The 24963-nt window shown below is 47.9% G+C and overlaps 1 protein-coding gene across 10 annotated transcripts in view; it reads right to left on the minus strand.

The window, feature by feature from the left end:
- L3mbtl1 (L3MBTL histone methyl-lysine binding protein 1) overlaps nucleotides 1–24963 on the minus strand; it is a 50293-nt gene that overhangs the window by 17837 nt on the left and 7493 nt on the right. For 9 of the 10 annotated variants that reach the window (XM_087197866.1, XM_087197865.1, XM_013077128.3 and 6 more), the window contains 19 exons: nucleotides 24562–24788; nucleotides 24090–24231; nucleotides 23715–23865; nucleotides 23463–23583; nucleotides 22710–22794; nucleotides 12136–12224; nucleotides 11512–11616; nucleotides 10480–10615; nucleotides 10012–10103; nucleotides 7906–8057; nucleotides 7344–7420; nucleotides 6720–6805; nucleotides 6432–6542; nucleotides 5940–6054; nucleotides 5414–5513; nucleotides 5071–5268; nucleotides 4927–4976; nucleotides 2161–2318; nucleotides 1678–1740 (listed from right to left, as the gene is read on the minus strand). In XM_087197866.1, the coding sequence (XP_087053992.1) occupies nucleotides 1678–1740; nucleotides 2161–2318; nucleotides 4927–4976; nucleotides 5071–5268; nucleotides 5414–5513; nucleotides 5940–6054; nucleotides 6432–6542; nucleotides 6720–6805; nucleotides 7344–7420; nucleotides 7906–8057; nucleotides 10012–10103; nucleotides 10480–10615; nucleotides 11512–11616; nucleotides 12136–12224; nucleotides 22710–22794; nucleotides 23463–23583; nucleotides 23715–23865; nucleotides 24090–24231; nucleotides 24562–24788 (2258 nt within the window). The remainder of the gene's footprint in view (nucleotides 1–1677; nucleotides 1741–2160; nucleotides 2319–4926; nucleotides 4977–5070; nucleotides 5269–5413; nucleotides 5514–5939; nucleotides 6055–6431; nucleotides 6543–6719; nucleotides 6806–7343; nucleotides 7421–7905; nucleotides 8058–10011; nucleotides 10104–10479; nucleotides 10616–11511; nucleotides 11617–12135; nucleotides 12225–22709; nucleotides 22795–23462; nucleotides 23584–23714; nucleotides 23866–24089; nucleotides 24232–24561; nucleotides 24789–24963) is intronic. The other variant, XM_087197864.1, reaches the window with a different exon arrangement.

Consider the following 24963-nt stretch of genomic DNA (forward strand, 5'->3'; position numbering starts at 1 on the left):
GTATACTTGTAAAACAGGGCACTAATCAACAATAAACAAACTATGACCACACATAACAAAATGGAAAGACCTCAAAAACATTATACTGAACAAAAAGAGAGATTCAGAAGAGCACATGGTATCTGATTCCTTTTATACAAGTCCAAGAACAGACAGTTATTCTATGGTCCTAGAAATCAGAACAGTGGTTATCTTTGGAGTAAAAACTGAGTAAAAGGGGCATGAAAATGTACTATATCTTGACTGAAGGGCTGGGTTCAAGTGTACAAGTCCTAAAACTTTGACACTGTAAGTACTATATGTATTTTTAAGATGAGCCCCTCCTCAATCTCCTCCTCCTCTTCCTCCTTCCCTGCTTCTCCCCCTTGTCACACCCTGATGGGAAGGGTCAAGAAAGGCCTGGTCAGGTGGGCCCTTCACCTGATTCTGTTTCGGGAGCCCCACCACACAGGATGTGAGGATGAAGCCAGCTGTGCCGGGCCTGGATAAAGACACTCTTCGAGGGAAAGAGGCCTGAACTCCTTCCTACAGGCATTTGACCTGGAGTGGCAACTTGGGGCAGCTAAGAGTCTTGGGCAGAGGTTGATACATAGGAAGGATATTTTTATTCTTTGGAAAAAAGTCCTACACACTAAACTTAAAGGTCCCTTCCAGTTTCAAATTCTACAATTAGGAGAGTCATAATTCTTTATTTAAGGGCAACTGTGTAAGTTGGAATGACCGTTTATAGAGCCCCCATTGTATCAGGTATTCTCATATAGTGATAGCATTTATATATTACTCTATAATACTGATGTATAGCTATCAGTATTTATATATTAATTGGTGATATGCAAATATCACTATATTCGGGGATACATAATTATCACTATATACTGATATACACATATTATAAGTTATATACCCTAGACAGCAGTATTATGGTGTACACATATGTACACACACACACTAGTGATAGACATTATGATATAATTAGTGCTCCTTGCCAATGCTCATAATGGCCCTGCAAGTTCATCCTCATTATACCCACTTTATCTCCATTTGACACACAAGATGCAGACTCAGAGACAATAAGCAGCTCAAATTGGGAGCGCTGGAATTCCAACCCAGGCTGTTGCCAAAGCTAGCATTCTTTAGTGATAACTCATTGTTTCTTATTTTTGCTAAGCTCTTGGGTTTTGACTGTAAGTATGTGTTAGGATCTTTGCAGTAAATAGCAATAGCTGTGCCATTGAAAATATGCTTTATGCTGGGGATGTCGCTCAGCAGTAGAGTGCATGCTTAGCTGGTGTGAAGCTCTGAGTTTGATCCCCAGCATTAAATCAAACCAAACAAACAAAAACACAAAACAAAAACTCACTTTAATTTACTGACTGCCAATGGTGAGGCTAAATTTGACAAAAAAAAAGACTGGGTAGAAAGCAGAGGAGTGAGTGGATTCCTGTCTCCAGGATGTGCTTTCATTCCTGAAGACAATCTGAACATACAGTGTCCCCAAGGTGGGCCATAGTCCATACCAGATTCTTCCCAGAAAAGTAGGTCCCTAGAACTAGTGTCATTCAGAGGAGTTACAGATACCCTTCCCTGGGTGGGCAGTGTTGGTATGGCACCTGCTTCCTGCTGTCTCAATGACACAGTGACTTTGTCACTGTGGTTCCTTCTGTACTTGCACCTTACCTCATCTTTGAAGAGGCGTGCTTGGTCCTCACAACCTGTCAGGGTCTGAACGAAGCCAAAGACCTTGGAAACCAAAGAAGATGTGCTGACCCGGTGCTGGAGCTAGAGCTGTGGCCTTAGTGTATCCTAGTTGTGCCGGTGCTGCCTTTCTCATCAGCCTTAGAGCATCCTCGAATCTTTGTGCTGGTAGGTGTGTGACGGGAGACCCTCTGCTCCTGAGGCCCAGGGCTCATGCCTATCTCCCTGCTGGATTTCTAGCTGAGTGGGCAGCATGCCTCCCACTGCCCCATAGGCCCAGTGTCTCAGTCAGCCCTGCTGGGCAGCTGGAAGGGCAGCTGACTTTCAGGAGGGACAGTCAGGAGTAGAACAGGGCTCCACTTGACCAGGGTCTTTCCTGAGCCCCCTCCACCCCGGCCCCTCGGCTGTGGTAAGAGGGAGAAGCAGGGCAGGAGGAAAAGGAGGTGGCTGTGAAAAGTTCCTCACCTCCTCGATGGTCCACTTGGAGACAGCAGAAGCTGAGATGCCTGCCACTCCTGGCAAGAGCTTGCAGTGCTGCTCCCAGCATATGGACAGTGAGCGATCAGGGTGGGCCGACAAGGCCGACATGAAGAAGGACTGTGGCATGACATCAGGAGCAAGTGCTGGAAAGCAGAGGCAGAGGCCAAGGGCTGATGCTGCTGACAGTCTGGTCCCCGAGCAAACTCACACCCATGCCACATGGAGAATGGCTGGCATACAAGACCAGTGACCTCTTCCAATAGCCTGCAGAGCCACCAGGGTGGCCAAATCCCTCGTCACCTTGCCTGGTGCTCACTCCTGCTCTAGAGGGTTCCACTTACAGGCCCTCAGGCCAGCTGTGTGGAGTGACCCTCAGCCCATTTCTCTGGGATTATAGCACCCCAGGCCTTGCAAGGATGTTTTCTTAGCAGTGCTGAGGCATCCCAAAAGATGCCATTCTCTAGATGCCTTGTGTCAAAGTGGCCCCGACACCCAACAAGCTCAGCTCCCATGTCAGAGATGTATTGTTTGTCCTTCTTTCCTAGTGCTTTTGGCCTGACCAGCTCCCCCAGAGCCAGGGTAATTCTGGGACCTGCCTACTCTGGCACTACGGGGTGGACCGGTCTGCTCTCTAACCCCACACTGCCTGTCACTTCCTGCTCTGCATGTGAAGCCTTGGTTCCTGACCTCCAGCCTCACACTGGCTGCATGGATCTCATGACTGATGGTGGTCGGCTTGGCTAACCTGCCATTTGCCAGTGTGGACTTCACCTGCTCCACCTGAGGGCCTATAAGTGAGGGCTCTTCCCTGCTGCTTCTGCTCATCAATCCCAACCTGAGTACCTGCCCACCTGAACAGCCCTCCTTAGTGTCTCTAAGGAGCTGCTTCCCCTGCATCACTAGCCACCTTCTCTCAAGACCCAGTGGGGCACACTTAGGATCCTTCCTGAGATCTACCAGCACCTGGCCACACTTTGGCCTCTCATTTATACAGGGGCTCCTTCTTTGAAGCCCTGAGTCTGGTCCTCCTCCCAGACTAGAGTATGCTTGGGGGATAACATCAAGTCTGTTGGCAGCTTCCTTACTTATCTGTCCTCCTAGAGCCCACCCAGGCTCTCACAGGCAGCCATACCTTCCTAACCACCTCACTGCAAGTGAGAAGCAGCTCCACTGGTTCTTTCAGTATCTGACACTTCTGGAGCCTCAACAGGAAACCCAGCCAAGTCCTGTCCTTCCCAGCCAACCCTCCTTAGGGAACAGGTCACCAGTAAACCCAGAGCCTATGCTAAGGAGGCCTTCCATGCTGTGTGAGAGGTCTTCTAGAGGGGGTTAGGAGTGACCAGTGTTCCTTCTGGGCAAGAGCCTGCTGGTAGAGCAGGGGAGCCCTGCACAGAGCTCACAGACCTGTGCTCTGTACCTGAAGGACCTCAAGGCCTTGAGTGAGTTCTTTCTCTCTTCTGTGGGCCACAGTCTCAATGGTTGAAAAGACTCATCTCCCAAGAATTCTAGCCAGTTGGGAGGTGCCCTCCGGAGGCACAACTTGGTCCTGCAAGAAAGCTGAGCAGGTGCACCATGGCCAGCAGAAGACGTTTCAACTACAGTTCTATCCCTGAAAATCTTTTTTTTTTTGTACCGGGGATCGAACTCAGGTCCTTGTGCTTTCAAGATAGGCAGCGTAACCACTGAGCTAAATCCCCAGCCCATTATCCTGGAAAATCTTCAGCTGGTCAGGACCCTCTCACTCAGGCCTGAGGCTGCAGGCAGTGCTTTCTGTTACCACTAATAGGAAACAGTATGACATGGCAGCAAAGAGGAGTCAGGTCAGAGATGCAGGTACCTGCAGGTACTCGTGCTAAGTACGGCACATGATCGTGTCATTTAGGCTTCCCGCCCCACCATGCGCTGTTAGCATGTGACAACTGAGGACACGGAGGCTCAGGAGATTTGGACATTCCATGAGACACCAGGGATGCTTGCACACAGAAGTCAGACCATGCAAAAGGACACAGCAGGAAGGGGGCCACCCACAAGCCAAGGATAGGCCTCAAAAGAAACCAGTCCTCCTGACACCTTGACTTCCAGCCTCCAGAACTGTGAGAGATAAACGTCTGTTGCTTAAGCCACCCAGTCAGTGGTATTTTGTAATGATGGCCCATGCAAACTAGGCCAACGGGGACTGAGAAGTGAACTGACATTTGGGTTGGATGTTTGTCTGTTACACCAGCAGCATGTGTCAGAAATCAGGTTCAAGTAAATCCTGGTTCAGCCCCTCACAAAGTGAATGCCCTTGGGCAAATGATTTCACCTCTGAGCTTCACATTCCTCCTCATAGACACATTATAAGATGCTACTGAAACTAAAGCACTTGGCACAGTGCCGGGCCCAAGGCAGGTGCTCAGAAACAGTAATAGCAACCATGGTTATGTTAGGGACTGACTTGAAGGGTGAGTTTTGCCCATGTTTTCAAGTGAGGAAACTAAGGCTCAGAGATTTTAAGTGACTAACTAGAAAATGACTGTTAGAGCAGCTTGGTGCCTTTTCCACAGACCCACCGCAAGGCCATGGGACTGGAACCCAAGGTCACTCAAGGTCCCATCCTGTTCTCTTCCCACCGCTCTAGGTTCCTGAGGAATCTCAGAGGCAACCCCGCTGACAGTTTCTCCCATACCCCTGGTGTCTCATCCCACCGACTGCTGAGCCCTCATTGTGAGCACTCGGTGGAGGACACAGGATCAGAGGACCCGGGCTTACTCTGGAAATCTTCCTGTGGACTCTTCCGATACTTCGGAGGGCGTCCGATCCTGGAGAGAGAAGGACCAGGTCTGTGGCAGGGCATCAGGACAGGAGACCCGGCACCCAGGGAACCCAGGCCCCGACACCCTCTGGCCTTCGCACCGGCCGTGATGGCGAGGCTTCTTCCTCGGTGACAGATTGGGTAGGTTCTTCTTCTTGGCTGAGCCCTCTGTGTCAGACAGCTCTGCTTTCAGGCGGCTCTGGTTCCTCTCAGCCAGCGGGCAGCCTGAGAGGCAGTGGTGAGCCGTGAACTTGCCTGTGACATGGCCAGAGCCATCACAGCCAGGAGTGGGGCACTTCCTGGGAATGAAGAAGGCTTAAGGTGGGCTGATCTGCTTGTCCCCACTCAGCCCTCCCTGGCCTGGCCCTGTTGAGAAGGTCTCAATGAGTCCTGATGGGCCTCACTCAACAGGTGCAGGCCTCCTGGTGCTACACCTTCACTCACCGGTGGTGAAAACTGTATTTGGAGGTCCTCGAGTGAGGCAGGCTCTTGTAGCTGAGAGGCGGGCAGCCCCCAGGTGAGGCAGAGCTGGACTCTCTGGGCCCTGGAGGAGCAGGAAGTGGAGTCAACATAGACTCCTTGGGTTGGGGGATGGAGGGCAAGGAAGTTTCAACATAGGAGTCCTAGGAACTAGCTAGGAACTAGATCCTTGGGGACTGGGCCCTCTGGCCAGGTTGTGCCACCATTCCTACTACTGGACATCTGCCTGTGTCATGGGAGAAGGAAGGCTTGATTCTCACAGACTTCCCTGAAACCTGCAGGCCATGTCCTCAGCTGGGAGCCAGAAGGCCTGCTTAGTGTAGCAAACAGCCCTGAATGGGGAGGACGAGGATCCTGGAACTTGCTGTGGGCCCCAGAGCCCTCTGTGTCAGACCTGGGCACAGGGGCCAGAGCCCTTGGGCAAGCTATAGGGAGAGTTTTCAGAGGCTGACGGGAAGGGAAAGGGCCAGGGTTCCCCAGGGGTACACACGGAGAGGAGGCTCCAAGGGATGTCCTGTCTTGGAGCACCAGCCTGCCGGGTGGATGTCTGGGTGGTCGGCATCAATCCAGAAGTCATAGCTATGACTCCAGCCATCAAAGTGGAGCTGGGGAGGAAAGGTCTTTGGAAGTCAGGCATTCCTCAGGAGCCCAGCTCAGCCAAGAGGTCCTCCAGGCTCCAGGAGGGTCTCCCATCTTTGGGGCTCTCTGAAGCAAGGGGCCAATCCTACAATAATTGGTCTTGTCCCATGTTCCCCACAGGCTTCCTGCCTTACACGACTGACATCTCCCATTAGTCCTTGTGTAAGACAAAGATTATTAGGCAAATTTCACATGAAAACTAAAGCTCACACACAGATGAGGCAACAATGAGATTCAAAACCTTCACCTTCCTAGCTCATGCCACGCCCTTGACCTTGAACCAGTCCATTGAATTCCTGCCCAAATGACCTCTCCACTCCCTACCCCTCGGGTCTAGAGCCACCTTTATCCGATGGTCTTCCACGTCGTCCACGCTGGCCACACGAATCAGGGCTGGATTCCTGCGGTCCACAGCTTCTAGCTTCATGTTGACCAAGAAGTTGTGAGGGGGTCGCTGCAGGTGGACAGTTGCTTTCAGGCCAAGGCCCAGCTCAGTAGAGCTCAGGTTTCAAAAAATAAGCCCAAGTTCTGTGCCTGGGGAAATTGTGCCTGCCCAGGGCGGGAAGCCAGAGCTGCTGAGTATTCTACATCTTTATGAGTTTAGCTTTGGGGAAAGGGAGCATCCACTTACCACTTTGAAGGCCCAGGTGGGCACAGCAGAAGTCCCAGTTTCTTCTAGATATTTCTCCCAGCAGAAGCTATCAGGGTCTGGATAATCTGAAGAAGAGAGTGAGTGCAGTGTTGAGCCACTCAGGTGATGGAAAGAGCTTTTTTTCTAGGCAGGATCAGGAACACAAAAGAGGCCTAGTAAGAGACCCTCCACCATGGCTAGCCTTGCACTGGGTTTCTGGGGGTGCTCTTGAAAACCAAGCACACACTACTTACTCCAACAGCTCACAGAGCCATCTGGGAACCTACTACCCTGGTCCTGTTGCTCCTCCTCCAGCCCCGTCTGAATCTTGACTGCAGTACTCCCAGGAGGAAGGGTGGACTTTCTTTGCTTTGGACTCCCTGCTCCCTTGCTGAAGTGAGCATCTAAATTTCTTCCCCTAAACCTCACTGGAGTCGGGGTTTGACAGGACTCTCCTAAAGTCACAGGGCTCTCAATTCCTTGGCCAAGAAGCTGAGGCCCGAGGCCATATCTATCTCCTCACCCTGACCCTGTAGAGCTCACGAATGAGGTCCTGGTAAGGGGCCAGGAGACAAGGAATTGGGGCTGGGCCTGGGAAGGGGCATGCTCAGGCCACAGGGTCACCTTGTGGAGGGGTGAGGGGCTTTCCTTGCTTCTGACACCAGCCCACCGGATGGATGTAGGGACTGCTAGGATCACACCTGAAACCCAAGAACACATCACTGTCTCAGGAGGAACATGGAGGGCTGAGCCTGCTGTCCTCTCACAGCCTGGCTTTAAGGGCCACCCTCTCCTACTTCTTAGTGACAGGAAGAGAGGTGGCTAATGACACGAGTCAGAAAACTTTCAGATTAACTAAATACTCTAGAACATGATAATATCTAAGGGAGAATCAATGAGTCACAGGGTCTGCTCATCCTAACTAGGGTATTTTTATTTTTGTTTTATTTTATTTTTTTCTGTCCTAAATAGGGTATTTTTAGATGAAACATGTAACAACAATGAGCTATATTTCCTATGATGTAGCTTGTATCCACGGGATAGCCAATTATCTTCCACCCTGAGCAAGATCTGAGTGCCAGGAGTGGACTGAGCAGTGCCCCATGGTGCCTGAGATCTAAAAGTACTCGGCCCCTACCCCTGACATCCCCTCCCTCCGCAGGCCAAGACTGGGTCCTTCTACTACCAGTAGTCGTAAGTATCATCCCAGTTGTCAAAGTGCACCAGGAAGCGGCTGTCCACCACGTCGGTCACACTGGCCACACAGACGAGGGATGGGTTCATGCGGTCAACAGCCTCCAGCTTCATGCCCACCTGGAAGCCCAGGGGAGGGGCACTCTAGGGGTAAAAAAAGAGGCTGCCATGGCCAGGGCCAGCCTGGCCAACATTAGCCTAGAGTGCCCTGGAAACTACAGAGGTAAGTTTTCTAGGGAACTGCCTGGGGGTAAGGGGAGAGAAACAGGCTGGGAATGAGGGTCCTCAGAGCACAATCATAACCTGAGCTCTGAGCCACTTGGGAACTTCTGGCTTACAGGTGCACTCAAGAGGAGTCTGGACATGTGGCAGAAGTGACTGGTAGGAGGCTATGCATTTACCTGAAGAATCTGGCAGGGTGCATACAAGTCTCCCCTACCCAGACAAGCCTGGCTTGGCTTGGCCCAAGCCATCTGGGGAATAATGGAGTAGGTGGGAAAGAAGCGCTGATATGTTCCTTCCCTGAAGGAAGTGAGGCAGGAGTCCAGTATTAACTGGGCACTTGCCATGCACTAGGCACAAGAAAAGATATCATTTCCCTTCATCTTCACAACAACTCCATGAGATAAGTATTATTAGTCCTGCTTTTTTTTTTTTTTTTGAGACAGGATCTTGCTACGGAATTCAGGCTGGCCTTGAACTCACAGCAATCCTTCTGCCTCAGCCTCCCGAGTTCTGGGATTAAAGGTACACCAACACACCAGGCCATTATTCCTACTTTAGAAGTTAAATAGCTTGAACCAGAATACAATGATAGTCAGTGCAGGGACAAGATTTAAAGTCTGACTTAAAAGTGTACATTTCTTTTCACAACAGCAGGTGGGATACTGCCAGTCACCTGTGAACCTCCAAATATGGTCTCTGGTGTTCAACTGGGGCAGAGGGGATATCTGATGCTGTCTGAACAGCACTGAGTTCCTAGCCCATTCATTATGAGGACTCTGGACCTTCAATATGGTATTTTTTTGTTTTGTTTTATTTTGGGTTTTTTTGGTGTGTTGGGGATTAAACTTTTGGCCTTGCACATAGTAGGTAAGCACTCGCATTACCACTAACTATGCCCTCCTTCCAAATATGCCAATCTTTTTAATAAGAGTTCACTAAATCTCTCAGACTTTGCTTGGGATTATGTGGGATATTTTGCTAAACAGAGTGCCAGTTGCCTTGACAGAGGAAAAAACAAGGGGTGAATTGTTTGGAATGAATGGGAGAACCTCAATGTTAGCAGAAAAGAAGGAAAACAAAGATCCTGGAACAGAGCCTTTGACTTCACACAGAAGACTTGCAGAGCAAAGGAAGGATTATGAACAACAACATGTCAGTGCCCCAATAGGCAGTGGGCTCTGAGAAGATGTACAGAGAACTCTGCAGTAGGGTAGTACTATGATTTGGATCTAGTTGAGTGTGTCCCCTAGGGGTTCATGTGCTAGAGGCTTGGCCCCAGGGTCGTGGTGCTGAGAGATGGGGGGAACCTTAAAAAGGTGAGGCTTAGCGACAGAGGTCTGACATTGTGGAAATCATCCTCAGAAGAGAGTAACGTAGTTCTTATAGGAAGCTGGGAAGTTCCTGTGAAAGTAAGTTGCTATAAAATAAAAATAAAAAAACAAAAGGCAATCTTGGCCCTTGAGTACTTCTGGCTACAAACTTGGCCTGTGATCTCTTCCACATGCATTCCCACCCTCATAGTGTCCTCTACCACAAGGCACTTCTCAGAGGGTGAACGGATGGGGCCACCTCATCTTTGACTTTTAGTCTCTGAAACTGTGAGCTTCTTTTTTTTATAGAATTCCCAGTCTTGGGGATTTTGTTACAGCCACAGAATCTGGACTAAGACAGGATGGAAGGAAAGAACCAGGGGAAAACCTATAGCTAGCTTCCCCCCTCTGGCCCCTGGGCATGCCCCTTCCATTTGATAGAAGAAGCCAGAACAAAGCTGAGAGCACCAGTAGATAAATTCTTCTGATGAGTCAGAACCCCTTGGTCGGCTGCAAGGCATCTGGCCTCGGGGTGATGTCCACTCTTGCTCAGGGGCACTCACGTGGCTCTGGCTCACAAACAGGTGCTTGGGGGCTGCCTGAGCTCTTGTGTTTCGCAGGTACTGGCTCCAGCTGAACTCCTCCTCCTTGTAACCTAGGCCCCTCGGGGGGAACGAACAGAGCGCTGTGCAGAGGCTGGTCCATGGTGAGGATACCCCACACTGAAGCAGCAGAATCACACAGGCCTGAGGACCTCACAATCCTCAGGAACCTACCCAGGACCCCCATGCTGAAACAGGTGACCACCTGGGTAGACACTCAAAGGGCAAGGGAAAAGCACTGGGAAAAAGCACTGGGGCTTCTGGCCAGCTTGGTCCCCAGGAAGAGTCATATCAGAGTATGATGAAGAGGTAGGTTTTGGAACAGGGGACAGTGACAGAAAATGTGGGAGCTGGAAGGGGGCTGGCAGGGAAGAAGGGATGGGTCAGAGGACTCACTGCCTCATGGGAACCAACCTGGATAGGCCTTACCTTTGGGAGGCTGCAGCTTGTGCCCAGTCTTCTCAAACCAGCCAGCAGGGTGAATGTCAGGGGAGTTGGCATTGACCCAGAAGTCATGGCACTCGGAATACCCATCAAAGTGCAGACGCAGGCGGTAGCCACACACCTAGCCCCATGAGGGAATCACAGGAACCCCAATGGCAACTGATCCCCCAGTCCCCACTGGTCAGCTTGTGGTCCCAGGGGCTCTAATGCTAGCAGGTCCCCCAACCCTTTCCTTCCTTCCTTCCTTTCTTCCTTCCTTCTCTCTCTCTCCCTCTCCCTCCCTCCCTTCCTTCTCTTTCTTCCTTCCCTCCCTCCCTCCTTCCTTCCTTTTCTCCCTCCCTCCTTCCCTCCCTCCCTCTCTCAATGTTGGGTGGGACTCTATGACAACTGCTTGGCCTGTTGAGCCCTGGGCAGAACTCGGAGGATGCCCACAAGGCTCAGGACTGTTCAGGGTCCCTGATGACCTTTCCTCCTGCTGCCACATGTCACCACTCCCCATTTACACACTCTTCTGCTGTCCTGCTGAAATAATGGCAAATCTTTGAATTTGATGACTGGTTCCATGTCCCAGAGCCTTTACTCACTTTCCTTCTGCCTGGGACTCCCCACTCATTCACACTCCTCCCTTCAGAGAGGCCCTTTCTCTACGCTGGAAGGGCGCCTTCCTTCCTTGTGCATCCCTGCTCATCCTTGCCACCCAGAGGATATCACTGGTATGTTCACCTGACTGATTTCCTGCACAGCTTGGAAGTCCTAGAGGAAAAGGATTCCAGCCAACATTCCCAGCCCTTAGGATCTCTTCAATCTCCCATCAGCTGGCTTATCCTGTAATACCACTGATTTGTAGCATCTCTCTCTGTCTTTCTGTCTCTTTCTTTCTCTCTCTTCTCTGTGCTCCAACTGAATCTCTTACACGACTGCTTTCTGAGTCAGGGCGCTGTCTCCCTCCATGCCCCCAGCGGCCCCATCACCCTATACTGAAACACATCAGAAGTGTATAACCAAGCCCCAGCTCACCTCAGCCACAGTGAGGATGAAGTACATGGATGGGTGTTGAGGGTCAATGCCTTCCATCTTCATGCCCAGTTTGAAGCCATTCTTGTGATGAGTGACTACCTGGGACTGTCAACGCACAGAGTGGAGAGGACCCAGCTTCCATCCAGCCTTATCCTGGCCTAGTGGGCTTGGGGTGAAGGAACTGTCTTTAGGCCCCAACCTCCTGGTGTTTCCAAAGGGGAAACATGCTTGGGGATCTTTCCAGATCCCCAAACTGCAGGGATCCAGAAATGGATAGAACAGCCATGGGACTATTCTGGAGTGAGAATGTCAGGGCTGGAGATAAACGTTCCCTCTTGCCCCAAGTCCTGGAAAGGTCAGTATCAAGTGGAGTAGAAGGTACCAGAATTTAAATGTCCAGAGGCCCAGTGGTGGGTGCGTCTGGGTCCCATTTCTCCGTTTATTCCCAATCTAGAAGCCTTTTATGATAGCCTTTTTCGACTCTGGGCCCCTAACAAGATTCTCTCCCTTCCATTCTAGCCCATCAAAGAATGTCAGAAAGAAAACCCCACAGGGCCTGAGTTTGGCGGTGAGTGCCTGGAGTAGGAAGACATGCGCCTCCTCAGGGGAAACTGCCCAACTCACGTCCTGGAAGAGGCTGACTGGGGCAGTGATGGCCTTCTGCTCTGCCAGGTAGGACTCCCATGACCAGCCTTCCTTCTTCTCACCTAATGCTGTGGAGAGGAGACAGACAGGTAAATCCTGGCCTGCTTCTGATGTATAACTTCCCCCGACCAAATTCCAAAACCATCTCTTATCTATAGTCACACATGCCTTCTGGCACCATACAGCCATGATGGTGCCAGGCCCAGGGGGCTCAGATTCCTGAAGGGAGGCTTAATCTCAGGCCAGTCTACCGCATTTTGCCCATCCCTCCCTCCTCTCACTGTTAGCGGAAGTACTTTGGATTATACAGCAACTAAGGTTAAAAAGTCTTAGCCACAGAGATATCTTGTCCTCTAATATGTAACAAGGATAAGGATGAGTAATAAGACCTGAGCCAGAGAGAATCACAGTGCTACTTCAACTCACGAGGAAAGAAGAAAAGGAGAAATGAGAGGGAAAATATGGAAGGAGGAAGAAGCATCTGTCTTGCAACTGCTAAAATCCTTCCGTTACTGTAGCAAATCTTGAGGTCCCAACTGCTTGACCCAATTGGACCAAAGTTTCATTAATCCATCAGGTAAGCCATCACATTTTTCCTGAGATTTATGCCAATGCTCTATTTATGCCAATACTTCAATCTAGAGAACATCTCTTCAAATTATCATTTGTCCTAAGTGAGACCTGAATTGTTCCTTAGAACACATCATCTACTATGCTGTGTTCCTCAAGAAACCATCTAGGTTCTCACTCAGTTTCATTCATACTTACACAACAGAAGGAAGAGGAGAGAGAAACCTCTGAATGCCAGGCTTAGTGTGGTCTGTCTTGCTGTTTCTTGTCACTGAGATTCGACATCATCCTGCCTAATATCTCTTATTCCAAATCATCACCACTATGAGCAAGCCCTTCACATTGCCCATTCCTTTCTTCCTGAATGACATTCTTCTTTTGGGCTTACTCTTTTCAGACTGTAACGCTACAGTTCTCATCTCAGGCACCTCTGTTTCATGCCTGGGCATTTCAGTTTTGAGTTCACCTCCTTTAGCCATCTTCCAGAGTAGCTAAGCTCTAAGACCTCCATGCCACTGCAGATACTTCTGATCAGCACCTGCTCTACCTTCTGTCTCTTACACTACCACCCCTCGATCAGCCTAGCCACTTCTCATTCTGAACCTGTCCTAACTCAACATTCTCACTAAACATAATACGTCTGCAGTCTTCATAGTTCACTATCATGTACCACTTTGTATTACCCTAACCACTGTTTTGGCCAGTTAGTAGAGCCACCTATGTGCCATGTCTGGTGCCAAAAACTGGGGGTAAAGACGCCTCAGAGACTTCATATACATCATCTCCTAGGACTCCTAATGCCTTAAAGTGATTAGAAGGGTTCATAGTGACCTCTTTCACAGAAGAGATTAAATATAATCCACTGTAAAGAGGACTGACCACTAGCCCTCTGGGTAATATCAGTGAACAATGGGCTAAGCCTTAGATGCACCCTTCAGCTCATGTAAGTCTGAACGCTCCTGTGTGTGGTTGTGCAATGTACACTGGTGTCCAGGTTTGCAGGGAGGAGGCTGAAGTACAGCCTGGGCTTCTTGCCAAGCCATGTGGCTGAGTCTACAGGGAGGAAGATGCCCTTTTCTCGTTGGTCTGCTCAGAAGAGGAATCTTTTTAAAAAATTTTTTTGGTACCCGGGATGGAACTCGGGTCCTTGCGCTTGCACAGCAGGCGACGAAACCACTGAGCTAAATCCCCCGCCCTAGAAGAGGCACCTTTTTAAAGTATATCAAAGGCACCATTTAGGTTAGCTGTGATACAGATCCTCTCTTAATTTCCAGAAATGCTCTTCTGCTTATTCCTGCTTCCTTAGGCAAGATGCTCTTGGCTAACACATTGGCAAGCTCAGCCTGACTAAAACCAAATCTGCAAGCTTTGATCCTTTTGATATTCTTTATCCTAGTCAGTGATACCAGCATCCATTCATCCAGTCACACAAGCCAAGAACTTGATCCTTCCAAGGAGCCTTCAGTCCTGCTGATTCTAAGTCTTAGGTCTCTCTTGACTCTATCTCCACCTCTCCATGCTTACTGTCTTTGTTTTGAACCTTGTCCAAGAGTGTCTTAACTGATCCTTATGCTTCAGATTTAGTCTATAGCCAGAATATTTCTAAAAAAAGAAAACTTGTTTCCTTTGCCTTAAGTTCCACAACAGCTTCTCATTTACAACCAAAAAACAAAACAAAATGCCTTTCCACAGCACACAAAACCCTCAGTGAACTAGCTACTCCCTGTTGCTTCAACTCCATAAGGCATTTCCATGTCCTTGTGCCTCTGTGCCTTTGCATGGTAGATCCCTCTTCTTCGAAGACACCCTATCCCATCCTCCTATTCTTTTCTCATCCTTCAGGACCCAGTCAGAGCTCCAGCACCTCAGGGCTTTACACATAATAGATGCTCAAAAAATGTTTTTTTTTTTGGTACCAGGGATCCAACTTGGGACCTTGTGCTTGCAAGGCAGGAGGTGGAACCACTGAGCTAAATCCCCGGCCCATAAATGTTTGTTAATTTACTCAAGGAGCCAGTCAGGGTGGTATATACCTGTAATCTCAACTACTTGGGACACTGAGGCAGGAGCTTCACAAGTTCAAGACCAGCCTGGATAATTCAGCAAGACCTTCTCTCAAAATAAAGTTTAAAAAAAAAAAGAGGGGTAGGGTGGGGCTGTAGCTCAGTACATGCCTAGCATGTGCAAAGCCCTAGTACCTCCAAAAAATAAGACTAGAAGGATTGATGGATGGATGGATGGATAAAATGTCACTCAACCTACCTCAGGGAGCCTTCCTTGACTCAATGAAGCAGAGTTTGTTTTGTGACAGTCCTTTGTATTTACATACTTGCACTACAACTCCTATTATACTGTCACACTATAACTACCTATTTATATATCTATCCCTGCAACTAGACTGTGAGGTCTTTTAAGTACTGGTATTGAGTTTTGCTTAGTATGAATTCTTAGCATCTAGCACAGTGCCTAAAACACAGTAGGCACTGTCTGTAGGGCAGAAATAAAATGTAAAGAGAAGAATAGGATGCCAACGTTCAAGAACAACCAATTACAAGCAGTCATCAGGTACCACCATGTGCTAGGTCTTTTATTTTAAACTAGCTACAGATATATTTTTGTATTTACCCTCCTCTTGTTGAGCATGGTTAGCCAACTCATAATAACTTCATTTTAAGATACTGAAAGTGGATAGAGAGTACAGTTCAGTGGTAGAACATGTGCTTAGCATAGCATGTGTGAGGCTCTGAGTTCAGTCCCCAGGACCAAAGGAATAAGAAGACACTCAAAATTTAGCTGAGTGTGATGGTACCTGTCTGTAATCCCAGAACTCAGGAGGCTGAGGCAGGAGGATTGCGGAAAGTTCAAGGCCAGCCTGAACTACACAGGGAGGCCTTGTCTCAAAAAACAAAACAAAACAAAAAGACACTGAAAGCTTAACCAAGATCCTTGCACATGTGTTTCATGGTTTCACATGTGCCTCCTATGAACCCATGCTTTGGAACAGCAAACTCAAAGAGACGGGGCCTCATAATGCTGTGGTCTATTTTTCACCTGCTGACAGCCATAAACGTTGCCTTCAGTTTCTAGGAAGCACAAATAGACCCTGCAAGACTTAGGTTAAAGGGCCAGGGATTTAGCTCAGTGGTGCCATGCCTGCCTGGAAAGTGCAAGGTCCTGAGTTCGATCCCCAGTACTGCAAAAAGAAGAAAAAAAAAGAAAGACAGGCTAAAATTTAATTGCCATTGTGATATCATTAAGTAGGATTTTAAAGAGGTGATTAGGTCATGAGGGCTGGGTCCCTGTGAAAAAGGATGAATTTGGCTTGATTTTCTGTCTGCCTTGTGTGCACTCACTTGTCCTTCTACCACAGGATGACACAGCACAAAAGCCCATGCCAGATACTATGGCTGTGTTCTTGGACTTCCCAGCTTCTGAGACTGGGAGCCACGTAAACTTCTATTGCTTATAAATCAACTAGTCCATGGTATTCTGTGATAGTAGCTACAAATGGACTAAGAGAATGGCTATCAGGAAGTGTGTGTGGGGGGGATTTAGCTCAGTGGTTCCGCTGCCTGCCCTGCAAGCGCAAGGACTCGAGTTCCATCCCCAGTACCCTAAAAAAAAAAAAAAAAAGAAGTAGGGCTTTTGCTATAACAAGTACCAGAACATGTGGAAGCAGCTTTGGAACTAGGTATTTGGACAAGGGGAGTAGAAAAAGCCTGGACTGCCATGAACTGAGCTTTTAGAGCAATTGTGGTGAGGCTCAGAAGGATAAGAGACCTATGGGGAAAAATCTATATTTTTCTTTGGGGTGGGGTGGGAATTGAGACAGGGTCTCGCTATGTATTACTGGCTGGCCTTGAACTCACTCTGTAGCCCAGGCTGACCTTGAACTCATGGCAATCCTCCTGCCTCAGGTCCCAAGTGCTGGGATTACAGGTGAGTGTGTCATCACCACAACCGGCCAAGGAAAATTTGAATCTTACTAGAGATTACATAATTGGTTGTGATCAGACTGTTGGTAGAAATATGAATAGCAGAGCTGGGGATGTGGCTTCAGGGTACTGTAAACACCAAGCCCTGGGTTGAAGAGAGAACTTAAGAGTGATAAATTAGGATATGCAGTGGAAGGAATATCTAAGCAGCAAAGCACTCAGGCTGCTTGGCGACTTTTAACTACACACAGAAAGATGTGAGAGCAAAAACTGGCTAATGTTAAGTCTGTAGCTACGAGAGCAGAATGGAAAGATTTGAAAATTTACAGCTGGACCAGGAAAGGGAGGAAAAGCATGTTTAGGAGAATAAATCAAGGGTGTGCCCAAGCAACTGTTTGCTAAGATTTAATATGGACAGAAGAAAGCCAGTTTCTACTCATCAAGACATGAGAGAGCCAGGCATAGTGGTGCAGGCCTGTAATCCCAGCACTGTGGGAGGCTGAGGCAGGAAGATTTCAAGTTCAAGCCCAGCCTGGGCAACTTAGCAATTTAGTGAGACCTTATCTAAAAAATAAACAAACAAACAAACAGACAAACAAATAAGGAAAGAAAGAAAGAAAAAAAAAGTAGCTGGGATGTAGCTTAATGTGAAGGCCCTGAGTTCAATACCCAGTACTGAAAAAAAAAAGACCTGTGAGAATGATCCAAAAATCATTTTAGAGACTTCCAGGCTGCCCCTCCTATCCGGAGGTCTAGCTTCCAGAATAGTTTCAGGGTATCATGGGCCCAAGACACTGTCTATGAGCTCACTGCCCAGGGTCATCTCAGGTCTCTGCTGCACATCTTCTGGTGCAGTACTCAGCCCAGCCCTAACTGAAGCAGGCCAGGTACAGGTTAATGTGCCACTTTGGCAGGGGTGAGCTGTAAACCTTGGTGGCAGCTATATGATGCTAATTCCACACGTGCATGGAATATAAGAGCATGGGGGCATGGTTTCCTCCACCTAGATTTCAAAGGATGTCACAGTCTGGGGAGCCCAACAGAAACTTGTCACAAGGGCAGAGCTACCGCAAAGAGCTCCTCCTAAGGCAATGCCCAGTGCAGAACTATAGACCCAGCAGCCTACAATGGCAGCCTGGGAGAACTGCAAGCACAAGTCACCAACGTGAGACAACTGCTGCCTGAGACGAGCCCAGTAAAACTATAAGATCAAAGTTGCCCACGGTTTTGGGGTCCTAAATGTCTCAGTGTGCCAGGTAACAGCACACGGAGAGAATAATTATTCTGAAGCTTTAAGGGTTAATGCTGTTTTCCCTGTTGGATTTGGAATTACCTGAATCTAGTTAATGCTTTTTTCACTTTCCTTTCCCCTCCTTTAAGAATGGAAAAGTGTTATGGTTTAAATATGAAATGTATTGAGGGCTTCATCCTCAATACAGCAATGTTCACAGGTGTGGTCTAGCGAGGTGACTGGATCATGGGCACTGACCTCATCCGTGGATCTATTGATGAGTTTATACCTGAATGGGCCGTTAGGAGGCAGGGCCCAGTTGGAGGAAGTAGGTCACTTAGGGGTGTGCCTTCGAGGGGAGAGCCCTGTCCCCAGTCCCTTCCTTTTTTATCTCTCTGGCTCTTGCTCTGTCTGCTTCCTGGCTACCATGAAATGAACAGCTTTCCTCCGCCATCCCCTTCTGCCATGATTTTTCTACCTTGGAGCCAGCCAATTATGGACTGAAACCTCTGAAACCTTGAGACAAAATAAATATTTCCTCCTATACATGTCAGGTATTTCGTTCCAGCAATGAAAGCTGTTCCAGCTGTGACCCGCAGAAAGGTTATATGCCTGTACCATCACTGTATTTTGGTAGTAGATAACTTGCTTTGATTTCACAGGTTTATAGCCTGGATGAATCATGGCTCAAGTCTTACATCTGATTTAGGAGACTTTGGGGGTGCTATTATGGTAGAATAAATGTATTATGTATGTTACTAGGACAGGAGTTTCAAGAGGAAAAGGATGGAATGCTATGGCTTGAACATCCCCTCAAAAACTCATGTTGAAATTTAATTGCCATGGTGACAGTATTAAAAGGTGGGGGGCTGGGGATTTAGCTCAGTGGTGCCACCGCCTGCCTGGCAAGCGCAAGGTCCTGAGTTCAATCTCTGGTACCAAAAAAAAAAAAAGGTGGGAATTTTCAGAGGTGATTAGGTCACAAGGACACGACCTTCATGAATAGATTAATACTGTTATTGCGGAACCCTTCTGAAAATCAAATAAAATCCATGGACCACCTTTCTAGAAAAATGAACAAGTCATAGAATCTTGGATGCAAACTTAGATTAGGGTCCTCCATTAAAAAAGTGCTTCTTGCTGTGCAAGCGCAAGGACCTAGCTTCAATCCCTGGTACCAAAAGAAAGTGCTTCTATAAGTTGTGTACTGAATCACACACTCATACTCTCAACTTGTTCCCCAATCTCATACGGCACTCTTGAATTTTAATATAAAGTCTGTTCTTATACCCAATTAAAAAAATGAGATAACAGACATTACTCCAAAGAAAACATATAAATGACCAATAAGAAGATTAAAAGATACTCAGTACATCATTAGCCATCAGGAAAATATAAATCAAAACCACAATTAGATACCATTTCACACCCACTGGAATGGCTAAAATTTATTTATTTATTTTTGTACTGGGGATTGAACTCAGAACCTTGCGCTTGACAGGCAGGCGCTGTGCTGCTGAGCTATAGCCCTGGCCCTAGCAATGGCTAAAATTAAAAAGGTGGTAACAGGTGTTGTTGAGGATGCAGATAAATTGGAATCCTCATATATTCCTGGTGGGAAAGTAAAATGGTGTAGCCACTTTGAAAAGCAGACTGGTAGTTCCTCAAAATGCTCAACATAGAATTATAAGAACAAACAACTCCAGTCCTAGCTACAATCCCAAGAAAAGTATAAATATACATCCACACAAAAACTTATACACAAATGTTCATATTAGTTAGCAAAATTCACAATAGCCCAAAGGCAGAAGCAACCTATATGTCTATTAACTGATGAATAAACTGTGGTACATCCATAAATGGAATGCTATTCAATAATAAAAAGGAATAAGGTATTGATGTATGCTAAAACATGGTTAAACCTTGAAAATATTGTGAATGAAGCCATCACAGAGGCCCTCATATAATCAATCCAAAATGTTCAAAACAGCTTATATAAAAAGCAGACTAGTGGCTGCCAAGGGATAGAGGGGGTCCAAGGGAATGGTGCTAATGGATATGAGGTTGCTTTTGTGGGTGATGAAAATGTTTTAAAATTGGTTGTGGTTAGAGTTGCACAACTTTGAATACACTAAAAAGCCATTATATATTTTATTTTATTTATTTATATATTTTTTGGTACCGGGGATTGAACTTGGGACCTTTTGCTTGTGAGGCAGGTGCCGGAACTACTGAGCTAAATCCCTGGCCCCATTATATATTTTAAATGGGTGAATTGTATTTTATATGAATTATATCTCAAGAAAGCTGTTAAAAACCTTATAAAAATTTATGCATAAAGAACTAACCATTAAAAAAACCCTGATAAACTGGACATCATCAAACGAAAAACATTTTGCCCCTCAAAAGACATCATTTAGAAAATAAAAAGCAAGATATAGACTGGGAGAAAATATTTGTAAATAGAAGGACTTATATCCAGAATATATAAAGAATTAACAGGAAGAAGATAAATAATCCAATTGGGTTTTTCTAAAGTAACTATAAAGAAATAGCATAGGAAGAAATGAATCTGGGAAGGCTGTGATGAGCCAATGCTGAAGCAGGCCACCATAAATGCTTGATTTGGATGTGAACAGAACGGAAGATGACAGGAGAATATCAGTAGATGCTAAAATGATCAGAATACCTATTCATGACTAAGTAAGTTGTGAAGACTTTTGGAATGTTATGTCAGAGATTATTCACACAAAATGGCAATTGAAAAGGTGAAGAAAGCTGGGCCTGGTGGCGCAAGCCTATAATCCCAGTACTCGAGAGGCTGAGTCAGGAGGATCACTGCAAGTTCAAGGCCAGCCTGGAGTACACAGTGAGTTCAAGGCCAGTCTGAACTACATAGAGAGACCCTGTCTCAAAAATTTAAAAATAAAAAATAAAAACGGTGAAGAAAATGAACAGAGAAGGTCCGGGGTGTTTGTGAGCCACGTGTTCCTAACTCGTGAACCGCTGGAGCACTCCGCCAGCACTGGACATTCTGCTCTGTGCAAGAGGAATCCAACAGCTGGCTGCCAGACTGCCAAAGACAGTGCAGATAACATATTCTACACATATGCAGGAAACTCAGGTAATCCTGTTGCCCCGACCCTATACTCAGATTCTTTGAGAAGACCCAGAAAATAGGTGGAAAACGTTTTAGTTATGAATGTAAAGTTTTGTCTACTAATAGTTTCCTGAAAAAAGAAAAAAAAAAGGTATGGGGAAAATACTCAGAAACTAATGTCACACTAATGTTCATAGTTAGATTGAGATGATAAATGGTATGAATCAAAGAATGCAGCAGCTGGGAGTATAGCTTACTAGTAGAGCCCTTGCCTGGTAGGCATAAAGCCCTGGGTTCAATTTCCAGGATGTATTGAAATAAAGATACTTAACTCTTTACTGGTCAACACAGTCCAGCTAAGATAACGCTAATTTATAAATTTATTTCCCTACAGAAGATAGAGAAGCTGGGCTAACAGTAAGATAATATCTTTAGGGCTGGGGATTTAGCTCAGTGGAACTGCACCTACCTCGAAAGCACAAGGTCCTGAGTTCAATCTCTGGTATCAAAAAAAAAAAAGATAACATCTTTTTCTTCTGTGTAAGTATTATGAGGCCATAAACCCAAGAGAGCTAAACCTTCGGATTCCTGATGTGACTGCCTTGGGTAAGACACAACAGTGAAACTTTGATTTGGCTGTGGGGGGGAGAATCTGGAAAAGGTGCTATAAAGTTCTGAGCCTTGGACACAGGTTGGACATCTCCCACTAGTATTAGGTCTAGCAAGGCAGAATGATGTCATAACTGGTCTGGTTCTTTGGGACAGAAAAGACAATGCTTCATGTAACTGACTCATAGCTCATGAGAAACCACCAACATATAAATCATCCATTCATCTAGTGAACAAACATTCATTGAGAAACTACTCCACAGGGCCAGGGATTTAGCTCAGTAGTTCCAGGGCCTGCCTCGAAAACTCAAGGTCTTGAGTTCAATCCCTGGTACCAAAAAAAAAAACCAGTGGTCTCAGGGCCCAGTTTGGTGGAAGACAATTCTCCTGCCTAGAAAGTGCAAGGTTCTGAGTTCGATCCCCGGTGCCAAAAAGAAAAAAAAAAAAGAGAAACTACTCTGAAGTAGGCTCTAGGCTAAGCATCTGGGATACAATGATTAATAAATTCAATTCTTGTGTTACTGTTACTGTTACTGTTACTGTTACTAAGTCTTGAGGGGGAACGACAGACATTAAACAAATTTTCACATAGTAACTAGGTAGGTACAAATGTGACAAATGCTACTCAGTTCCTGTTGACAGTTGTCATCTGGGGATACTGAGATGGTAACAGAGAATGGCACCAGACCAGAGCTGATTATGAATGACCTCTGCTCTATTTTTCTTGAATGGAAAGGAACAGAATTGGGGCCCAATCAGAAGGTCAGACCAATGACCAGTGTGAGCTTGCCTACACCACCAAAGGAAAGCAATGCCATGTGTGATGCCAATGAAGGTTGCTCATGTATTTAGATACTGAGCCAAGACTTCCCTGGCAGTGCAGTCTACATATAATCAAATAGTAAAGGATAAACACACAATATAACCCCTAAGAACACACTTATAAAATGCACAAGCCAGAGATCTCTCACTTTCTCTTTCACATACACTATGCATGCCTGTTGATACATGGGCAACCTACCAATACAACCATGACCCACACTCCAACCTTCACACCTCCAAAAGTATACACACAACTCATAGAAATATACACACACAGGCACCATACCGGGCTGGCTGCTGCTCCACTCCTCACTCTCTGGGGTGCTGGCACTGGGCTGTCCTTCTGGATCCTTTCCTTCTTCTTGCTTCTCCTACAGAAGGAAAACCTGATCCCAGCTTACCGTCCTTAGGGTAAAGGTCCAGCCTCTCCTTCTGGCCCCTGTCTGGCTCTTTGCCTATGTGTATTCTGCCCCAAATAGGCAGAATTTCTTCTAGGCTACCAGCAGGAACACAGCTCCAGCAGACAGCCTGCTACTACTTGGGCACATCCTCATCTGAGTATATATACCACAGTTACCCAGCCTGACTACAATTCCCCTTATTGCCAGGGGGCAAAGTGAGCACAGGGGTGCCCGCTCTGTGCTGATTGCACCTGCCCAGTCAAATCTCTATGCTCCCCCCGCCAAAAAAAAAATCTCTATGCTTGGTCTCTTTTCATTTCTGCCCAAAAGCTCTGTGTTTCCTGGGCTATCTACCGGACTGCAGTGATAGGAATTTTCTACCTCCTACACATCCACCTTGGGTGCCAGTTCACATGAATGTGTCTTAACCCTGACATTGGACTGAAATGGGAGCAAGAGTGATTTATTTCCCTCCAACCACATAGACTTGACTCATACGGGACTTGAAAATATGAGTGAGTTATTATGAGTGTCTTCTCTGGCCCAGCCAGATTGACAAGACTGGATTGACAAGAAGATAGTGAGAACTGAGATCCTGCTCTAGTCTTCCCCTTCCCTCCCCACTGCCCTCCTCCTACCATGGCCTCTGGCTCCGACTCCTCTGATGGGCTCTGGTATTCCCTGTGCTTCCTCTTCTTCATGGGTTTGAGGAGCTCAGAAGGACTGGTGCAGCCCAAGGAGTTCTCCACGATGACAGACCTGAGGAAGGAGCAGCCTTAGCCATACGGCCGCCTGCCCTGTACCACCCGAACCCTTTCCCAAGCCCTGAACAGGGATGGGGCTTTGGGGCCCTGGACAGAGGAAGTGAGGCTGTGACCCCTTCCGCTTACCGCTCCTGGAACAGCGGAGGGCAGGCATCACTGGAGGAACCAAGATCTGGACCAGCACCTTGCTGAGGTCCACAGGCCTGGCACCGACAGGCGCTGTCATCCTCTGGGGGTTCCTGAGAGGGGTCTTCGGGAGGGTCCTGGGGGAGGCCCTCTGTGGGGGCCAACTGGGCCTCAGGCCACCCCTTTAGGTTCTGCCTCCACCCTGGTCCCATGACCACAGTGGCAGCTTGAGCTCAGCCTCCCACTACGGACCACCCTCGGGTGCACCTGTGGGAACTGCCCCGATCACACCCCCTGCCAAAGCTCCTTGGGTGGCACAAGCCTCGCCCCACCTTCGCGGGGCCCCAGCTCGGAGCCCGGGAAGCGGGTTCCTACCGGGCTGCTGGGTGTCCTCATGGCCACCTCCTGACGCGGCCCCGCCATCTTCGCATTTGGCCGTGGCTTCCTGCTGCCGCTTGGGGCTCAGGGGTTGCTCTATTCCCACCATATTCAGTGGTGTGTACTCGCTTATCCGGAACTGGAGTGTGGGAGAGTCTGAGGACGGCGACGCCTACACCAGCCCTCGACCCACCTTGGGAGCAATACCACGGCCTTCTCACTGCCTCGTCAACCCAGGCCTCAGCTGGCCTCAAGGCTCTTCCCCAGCCTCATCCTAAGCCACGCCCCCAAGCCTGTAGACCCAATCCCAGGGTGCCTCACCCTAGGCCACGCCCCACAAGCTCCTTCAGGAGCTATCATCTCAGTCAGCTTCCTCCTTTCTGCCTCAGGCTCCGCCTCTGGCCCAGCCCACAGGTCCCGTCCCACAGCTGCAGCTCAAGGGGTCCAGCCAATCCCCATAGGCACTGACCCGGAGACCACTCCCAGGGGGCGGAGCTGCAGCCTCTGTCCACTCCAGAAGTCTCACTGTGCTGGCACTAGAGCTGGCTGCAGGCCCAGCGCTTAGCTGTGGCAGAACAGTGGCTGTCACTGGTTCGCTGCTGGCTACCCGCTCCAGGGCGCCCACATGGATTGGCTCCCGCGGAAAGCAGGACATATCTAGGGCACTGCTGGGCAGGCCAAGGGTGGCTGAGCTGGCTGTAAACGGATACACAGATAGACACAGCACAGGTGAGCCTAGAGGCCCTCCCTCAATCCATGCATGTGTAGGAAGGTAGAAGAAAGTAGTTGTAGAAAAGTGAAAGGTGTCACCCTTTCCCTGCTTTGGCCAGCATGGGAATGCCTCTCCTCCCCAGACACCTGGCTTAACCTA

The sequence above is a fragment of the Heterocephalus glaber genome, unplaced genomic scaffold (assembly GCF_053883595.1).
Source record: "Heterocephalus glaber isolate CG9 unplaced genomic scaffold, H.glaber_assembly_v1.0 deba00001673, whole genome shotgun sequence".
NCBI lineage: Eukaryota > Metazoa > Chordata > Mammalia > Rodentia > Bathyergidae > Heterocephalus > Heterocephalus glaber.